Source organism: Salvelinus namaycush, chromosome 8 (assembly GCF_016432855.1).
Source record: "Salvelinus namaycush isolate Seneca chromosome 8, SaNama_1.0, whole genome shotgun sequence".
In the NCBI taxonomy this organism is placed as follows: domain Eukaryota; kingdom Metazoa; phylum Chordata; class Actinopteri; order Salmoniformes; family Salmonidae; genus Salvelinus; species Salvelinus namaycush.
This window is the reverse complement of record NC_052314.1, coordinates 5466763-5475283: the sequence shown is the minus strand read 5'-3', so window position 1 is coordinate 5475283 and position 8521 is coordinate 5466763. Positions and strand designations below refer to the sequence as shown.

The 8521-nt window shown below is 38.3% G+C and overlaps 1 protein-coding gene across 1 annotated transcript in view; it reads left to right on the top strand.

Moving 5' to 3' along the window:
• LOC120051666 (unconventional myosin-Vc-like) overlaps positions 1-8521 on the top strand; it is a 38890-nt gene continuing 30369 nt past the window's right edge. The window contains exons 1-11 of the mRNA XM_038998557.1: positions 1-27; positions 526-636; positions 1981-2152; positions 3696-3840; positions 4112-4268; positions 4759-4902; positions 5153-5234; positions 5464-5571; positions 7187-7293; positions 7672-7937; positions 8098-8179. Of these exons, the coding sequence (XP_038854485.1) occupies positions 1-27; positions 526-636; positions 1981-2152; positions 3696-3840; positions 4112-4268; positions 4759-4902; positions 5153-5234; positions 5464-5571; positions 7187-7293; positions 7672-7937; positions 8098-8179 (1401 nt within the window). The remainder of the gene's footprint in view (positions 28-525; positions 637-1980; positions 2153-3695; positions 3841-4111; positions 4269-4758; positions 4903-5152; positions 5235-5463; positions 5572-7186; positions 7294-7671; positions 7938-8097; positions 8180-8521) is intronic.

Genomic DNA, 8521 nt, shown 5'->3' with positions numbered 1-8521 from the left:
ATGGCTTTGTCGGAACTCTATACGAAGGTGAGGAAATGATATGAAAGAAAAAGTGATAACGTGTTTTTAACTCATTTAATCTTCCTACAGAATCTCCATCGCTTTGTTGACACACCTGCTCAAAATGGTGACAGATTCATTTTACACTGTACTCTGCTTTCGGTTGAGCGTCTGTTAAACGAATGTATGGCCGGCATTTTTAATTGTACATGATGACAATTAAACCCCCATGAATTCCTTTACAACTGACGTATGGTACAGTACACACTGTAATGATGACGTCACGTCAACCTTGGGAGAGTTTGGGGAATTATTTTGGTAAATTAGCTTCACACTTCTCCTTGTAGTACATCTTGAAAATAATACATTGCAATTACATTACAACTAATACATGACAAATATGTTGTTACATGAAGTAGCCAGTTTGTAGGCTACTGTAATTGTATTTAGCAAATGAAAGGGAATGGGTCACGTAAAATGTGACATGACATACAAATTCATGCATTCATTAATTTGCTCCTTCAGTACAACAGAGTGTGGATACCGGATGCAGAGCATGTCTGGAAGTCAGCAGAGATCCTGAGAGACTTCAAACCTGGAGAAGAGGCTTTAGAACTGCAGCTTGAGGATGGCACTGTAAGTACTGAACACAGAGACTATAAACTATAGACTATACAGTTCTGTCTGCACTGTAAGTACTGAACACAGAGACTATAAACTATAGACTATACAGTTCTCTGTTTGCACTGTAAGTACTGAACACAGAGACTATAAACTATAGACTATACAGTTCTCTGTCTGCACTGTAAGTACTGTAAGGAACACAGAGACAACTATAGACCGTACAGTTCTCTGTTTGCACTGTAAGTACAGAACACAGAGACTATAAACTATAGACTATACAGTTCTCTGCCTGCACTGTAAGTACTGAACACATAGACTACAAACTATAGACCATACAGTTCTCTGTCTGCACTGTAAGTACTGAACACAGAGACTATAAACTATAGACTATATAGTTCTCTGTCTGCACTGTAAGTACTGTAAGGAACACAGAGACAACTATAGACCGTACAGTTCTCTGTTTGCACTGTAAGTACAGAACACAGAGACTATAAACTATAGACTATACAGTTCTCTGCCTGCACTGTAAGTACTGAACACATAGACTACAAACTATAGACCATACAGTTCTCTGTCTGCACTGTAAGTACTGAACACAGAGACTATAAACTATAGACTATATAGTTCTCTGTCTGCACTGTAAGTACTGTAAGGAACACAGAGACAACTATAGACCGTACAGTTCTCTGTTTGCACTGTAAGTACAGAACACAGAGACTATAAACTATAGACTATACAGTTCTCTGCCTGCACTGTAAGTACTGAACACATAGACTACAAACTATAGACCATACAGTTCTCTGTCTGCACTGTAAGTACTGAACACAGAGACTATAAACTATAGACTATATAGTTCTCTGTCTGCACTGTAAGTACTGTAAGGAACACAGAGACAACTATAGACCGTACAGTTCTCTGTTTGCACTGTAAGTACAGAACACAGAGACTATAAACTATAGACTATACAGTTCTCTGCCTGCACTGTAAGTACTGAACACATAGACTACAAACTATAGACCATACAGTTCTCTGTCTGCACTGTAAGTACTGAACACAGAGACTATAAACTATAGACTATACAGTTCTCTGTCTGCACTGTACTGTATGTGCAGTCTCAGTTGGAATGGCGATATACTCGTGCATTATAATTCATTTATTGTGAGAATCTTTCATTGATCTCTGAACTCATTACTTTCACTCATCTTCTATCTGTCAGTGACAAGAATAGGAATTGTGAAAGGCCTAAAAGTCTGCATTTCAACATTTTTTTTAGTCCAGGGCCAGGCTTAGTCTGTGTCTGGGAAACTGTCCATAGAGCCTTTACATCACCAGAATCATACTGTTTTTTCTCTGTAGGAGATGGTGTACCCCCTGGACAAATCCAGTCCTCAGCTCCCTCACCTCCGCAACCCTAATATCCTGGTGGGATCGAATGACCTGACAGCTCTAAGCTATCTCCACGAACCTGCCGTACTACACAATCTCAAAGTGCGCTTCGTGGAGTCCAACATCATCTACAGCTACTGTGGTACTAAAAAGGAAATGTTTCCCCAGCTGTCTAATGGGATATCTTTGTTTTAGTATTCGTCTGCTGTCTTTACTGAACGTAGACGGAACTGGAAATGTCATGTTTGTGTAACGGATGTGAAATGGCTAGCTAGTTAGCGGGTACGCGCTAATAGCGTTTCAATCAGTTACGTCACTTCCTCTGAAACCTAGAAGTAGTGGTTCCCCTTGCTCTGCAAGGGCCGCGGCTTTTGTGGAGCGATGGGTAACGATGCTTCGTGTGTGACTGTTGTTGATGTGTGCAGAGGGTCCCTGGTTCGCGCCCGTGTCGGGGCGAGGGGACGGTCTAAAGTTATACTGTTACATCTGGGTGATGAGTTGTGGTTTGGCGTTTGTGTAAAATGTCCATGCCGAGTTGTGAAAAATAGTATACAGCTATTCTATTGTATTGTATTGTATGGTATTCTATTTTATTGTATTCTATTATATTATATTGTATTATATTGTATTGTATTGTATTATATTATATTGTATTATGTGGTATTCTATTTTATTTTATTGTATTCTATTATATTGTATTCTATGCTATTCTATTCTATTATCTTATATTCTTTTGTATTCTATTCTATCATATTGTATTCTATTGTATTCTATTTTATTGCATTCTATTGAATTATATTCTATTATATTCTATTGTATTCTATTGAATTATATTATATTCTATTCTATTCTATTTTATTATATTGTATTCTATTCTGTTTTATTGTATTCTATTATATTGTATTCTATGCTATTCTATTCTATTATCTTATATTCTTTTGTATTCTATTCTATCATATTGTATTCTATTGTTTTCTATTTTATTGCATTCTATTGAATTATATTCTATTATATTCTATTGTATTCTATTGAATTATATTATATTCTATTATATTCTATTTTATTATATTGTATTCTATTCTATTCTGTTGTATCCTATTGTATTCTATTGTATTATCTTATATTATATTCTGTTGTATTCTATTGTATTCTATTCTATTGTATTATATTATATTCTGTTATATTATATTCTGTTGTATTATTCTATTATATTGTATTCTATTGTATTATCTTATATTCTGTTGTATTCTATTGTATTATATTGTATTATATTCTATTGTATGCTATTGTATTCTATTATATTCTATTGTATTCTATTGTATTATATTCTATTGTATGCTATTGTATTCTATTGTATGCTATTGTATTCTATTCTATTATATTGTATTCTATTGTATGCTATTGTATTCTATTCTATTGTATTCTATTGTGTTCTATTGTGTTCTATTCTATGCTATGCTAATCTATTGTATTATATTATATTCTATTGTATTCTATTGATTCTATTTTATGCTATTCTATTCTATTTTGTTATATTCTATTATATTCTGTCAAATCAAATTGTATTTGTCACATGCGCCGAATACAACAGGTTATATTCTATATTAGAAGCGTACTATGTGAAAGCAAGTAGGATAACTCTGACTGTACTGTATGCCCTGATGGTTTCCTTCACTCCCTTTCAGGAATCATCCTGGTGGCTGTCAACCCATACAAGCAGCTTCACATCTATGGAGATGCAGTCATTCAGGCGTACTCTGGACAGAACATGGGAGCTATGGACCCTCACATATTCGCTGTGGCAGAGGAGGCTTACAAACAGATGGCCAGGTAAGAATGGTTTCGTGGTAGTGATGCCGTCCCCCGGACCAACGCTATGCTCCTGGAGACAGCGGTTCAATCCCTGAGTCCCCCCACCAACTTCCTATTCTAAAGCCTTTAATCTATCTTACCGTTATACATTTTAGCCCTTTGGGCATATCTGTCAATAGAACTTCTCCTTAAAATGAGATCAACTGTCCAGTGTTACGCAAATGAGAAGGAAAGAGTGTGACTCTATTCTATATATTCCTACTGAGATACATCAATTTTTCTTTCTCAGGAACAATAAGAACCAGTCTGTTATAGTGAGTGGTGAGTCTGGAGCGGGGAAGACTGTGTCTGCTAGGTATGTCATGAGGTACTTCGCTATGGTCAGCAAGTCAGGCAGCAAAACACGTGTGGAAGACAAAGTTCTGGCATCCAATCCAATAACTGAGGTATGTTTTTGGAATCCACAAATTTTAGCAGTGAGTTTTTTATTTTATTTTAACTAGGCAAGTCAGTTCAGAACAAATTCTTATTTTCAATGACAGCCTAGGAACAGTGGGTTAACTGACTTGTTCAGGGGCTGAACGACAGATTTTTACCTCGTCAGCTCGGGGAGTCGACCTTGCAACCTTTAGGTTACTAGCCCAACACTCTAACCACTAGGCTACGCTGCCGCCCCTGTCCACGTTACATGTAACCTCACAGTATGTCAATGAGTAATTTTAGGTAATCTGTGGATTTGATAATCTGTCGATAAAGGAAAGAAAGGCTCACAGTTCTAACGTGATAATCGGACAGATCATGTACGGTGTGCCACAGAGTGTTCGAGGCACAGATTGGCCTCATCAGCCACCGTACTTCCCTTAAGTCTTAATCTACAATGCATGTTGATTATCATCAGCTACGTATGTAACCTGTGTTTTTTGTTGTTGTTGTCAGGCTATAGGAAATGCCAAGACGACCAGGAACGACAACAGCAGTCGCTTTGGGAAGTACACAGAGATCAGCTTCGACAGGAGATATCAGATCATCGGGGCCAACATGAGGACGTATCTCCTGGAGAAATCTAGAGTGGTTTCCCAGGTCATACGTCACATACTTGATTCTCTGATTATATGTGGTCTATAACGTAGGGGTTGTTGTTAGCTACCGTATAGTTGGATCATGTTTAAAAATATGAAGGCTTCAGTGAATCATTCTAGCCTGATTCCAGATCCGTTTGTGTTGTCTTGCCATCTCCTTGCCATGACAACGACAATAGGAGTTGGCAAGACAACACGAACAGATCTGGGACCGGACCATCATACAGTAATACTACCATTTTACTTTTCAGTCAGAGAACGAGAGAAACTACCACATCTTCTACCAGATGTGTGCCTGTGCAGAGCAGTCTGAGTTCAAGAGCCTGAGATTGTGTGAGTTTCATTTAACCACTATTTTCAAAAGGTTATTCTCATTGAGGGTTAAACCTGTGTAGTGACTGGAGAAGGAAGGAACAGGAAGGAACAGTCCACTTTTACTGTATTTACACGATAGGCGCATCATACAGCCACAAATAGTCCATGAATGTTATCATCTTATTTATTTAATCTTTATTGAACCAGGCGAGTCAGTTAAGGACAAATTCTTATTGTGTGTGTCTAGTGAGTGCAGAGGAGTTCAGGTACACCTGTATGGGCGGGGAGACGGGTATCGAGGGGGTGGACGACAGGAAGGACATGGAAGAGACACGCAGGACCTTCTCGCTGTTGGGTAAGAGTCATCACTTTGTTCATCACTCTTTAGGTCAACATACTGCTGTGTGAAGCAAGTTCAAGTTTTATTAGACATGTTTACACAGTGGTGGAAAAAGTACACAATTGAGTCAAAGTAAAGATACATTAATAGAAATTTACTCAAGTTAAAGTGAAAGTCACCCAGTTAAATACTACTTGAGTAAAAGTCTAAAAGTATTTGGTTTTAAATATAGTTAAGTATCAAAAGATAATGTATTTGCTAAAGTATACTTAAGTATCAAAAGGTAAAAGCAAAAGTATAAATAATTTCAAATTCCATATATTAAGCAAACCAGACAGCAGAATGTCTTGTTATTTACATTTACAGACAGCCAGGGGCATGCTCCAACACTCAGACATCATTTACTAACAAAACACTTGTGTTTAGTGAGTCTGCCAGATCAGAGGCAGTAGGGATGACCAGGGATGTTGTCTTGATAAGTGTGTGAATTGGACAATTTTCCTGTCCTGCTAAACATTCAACATGTAACGAGTACTTTTGGGGTGTCAGGGAAAATATACGGAGTAAAAAGTACATTATTTTCTTTAGGAATGTAGTGAAGTAAAAGTAAATGTTTAAAAAATATATAAATAGTAAAGTAAAGTACAGATACCTCAACAAAAAAAACTTAAGTAGTACTTTAAAGTATTTATACTTAAGTACTTTACACCACTGTATGTACAGGATACACATGGTGTACACAGTCCAATGAAAAGCTGACTTGCAGGTTCCCTCTCGATAATCAAACAACAATAAGACATAATAAAAGATAAGAATAAACAATACAATTATATTGAAGTCCTACATAAGGACACATTCATAACATGTGGTTGCTACATAAGGACACATTCATAACATGTGGTTGCTACATAAGGACACATTCATAACATGTGGTTGCTACATAAGGACACATTCATAACATGTGGTTGCTACATAAGGACACATTCATAACATGTGGTTGCTACATAAGGACACATTCATAACATGTGGTTGCTACATAAGGACACATTCATAACATGTGGTTGCTACATAAGGACACATTCATAACATGTGGTTGCTACATAAGGACACATTCATAACATGTGGTTGCTACATAAGGACACATTCATAACATGTGGTTGCTACATAAGGACACATTCATAACATGTGGTTGCTACATAAGGACACATTCATAACATGTGGTTGCTACGTAAGGACACATTCATAACATGTGGTTGCTACATAAGGACACATTCATAACATGTGGTTGCTACGTAAGGACACATTCATAACATGTGGTTGCTACATAAGGACACATTCATAACATGTGGTTGCTACGTAAGGACACATTCATAACATGTGGTTGCTACATAAGGACACATTCATAACATGTGGTTGCTACACAAGTGTTTATCGAATCCTTATGTACTGCTTATGAATGTGTTATGTCCTTATGTAGGTACGTCTGCAGGATTCTGTCTCATCCTCCTGTCCTCTGTCCTCCTGTCCTCTGTCCTCCCTGTAGGGTTAACGGAGTACTTCCAGTTATGTCCTTATGTAGGTACGTCTGCAGGACACAGTCTCATCCCCTTGTCCTCTGTCCTTCCTGTAGGGTTAACGGATGACTTCCAGTCGGATGTGTTCAAGGTGCTGGCTGGGATTCTACACCTGGGGAATGTAGAGATCAGAGACGTCGGATCAGACAGATCATCAGTTAGTGTAAGCAGTACTCAGATTTGACTTTGGTTTAAGTTTTACTAAGGGTTTGACTTGAGCTAGACTGACTACTTCAGATAAGATGGATCATATTTGTCTATTTTTACAGAATAATAACCCTGGTTCTCTCTCTCTCTCTCTTTCTTTCTCTCTCTCTTTCTCTCTCTCTCTCTCTCTCTCTCTCTCTCTCTCTCTCTCTCTCTCTCTCATTTAAAATGTCATATTATGTCTATATACAGTGTTGTAACAATGTGCAAATAGTTAAAGTACAAAAGGGAAAATAAATACACATAAATATGGGTTGTATTTACAATGGTCCCTCCCTCCCTCCCTCCCTCCCTCCCTCCCTCCCTCCCTCCCTCCCTCCCTCCCTCCCTCCAGTCCAGTGATCAACACCTAGCTGCTTTCTGTGACCTTCTCGGGGTCAGTCCTGATGGTGTTACCCGTTGGCTATGCCATCGCAGGATAGCCATGGTGGCAGAGACGGTGGTGAAGCCGGTGCCCAGTGAACGGGCTGTGAGCGCCAGAGATGCCCTCGCTAAGCAGATCTATGCCCACCTGTTCGACTGCGTCATCCAGAAGATCAATGCAGCCCTGCAGGTGCCAGGGAAACAGCACTCCTTCATAGGAGTACTGGACATCTATGGGTAATTTGGATTCGTGACATTACTGTACATTTCAGTTGTTTAGTTGTTTGTATATTCAACTATACAATCACATGTTGCGATCACGATCATTGCAAGTAAAAACTTATTCAAAAATATATTAAATGTGAAAATGGCTATTTATTTATTCTCCTCCTCTCAGATTTGAAACATTTAACATCAACAGTTTTGAACAGTTTTGCATCAACTACGCCAACGAGAAGCTTCAGCAACAATTCAACTTGGTATGTAACCTCACCAAGTCCAAGTCCAACTAGGTATGTAACCTCACCAAGTCTAACTTGGTATGTAACCTCACCAAGTCCAAGTCCAACTAGGTATGTAACCTCACCAAGTCTAACTTGGTATGTAACCTCACCAAGTCCAAGTCCAACTAGGTATGTAACCTCACCAAGTCCAACTAGGTATGTAACCTCACCAAGTCTAACTTGGTATGTAACCTCACCAAGTCTAACTTGGTATGTAACCTCACCAAGTCCAAGTCCAACTAGGTATGTAACCTCACCAAGTACAACTAGGTATGTAACCTCACCAAGTCCAACTAGGTATGTAACCTCACCAAGTCC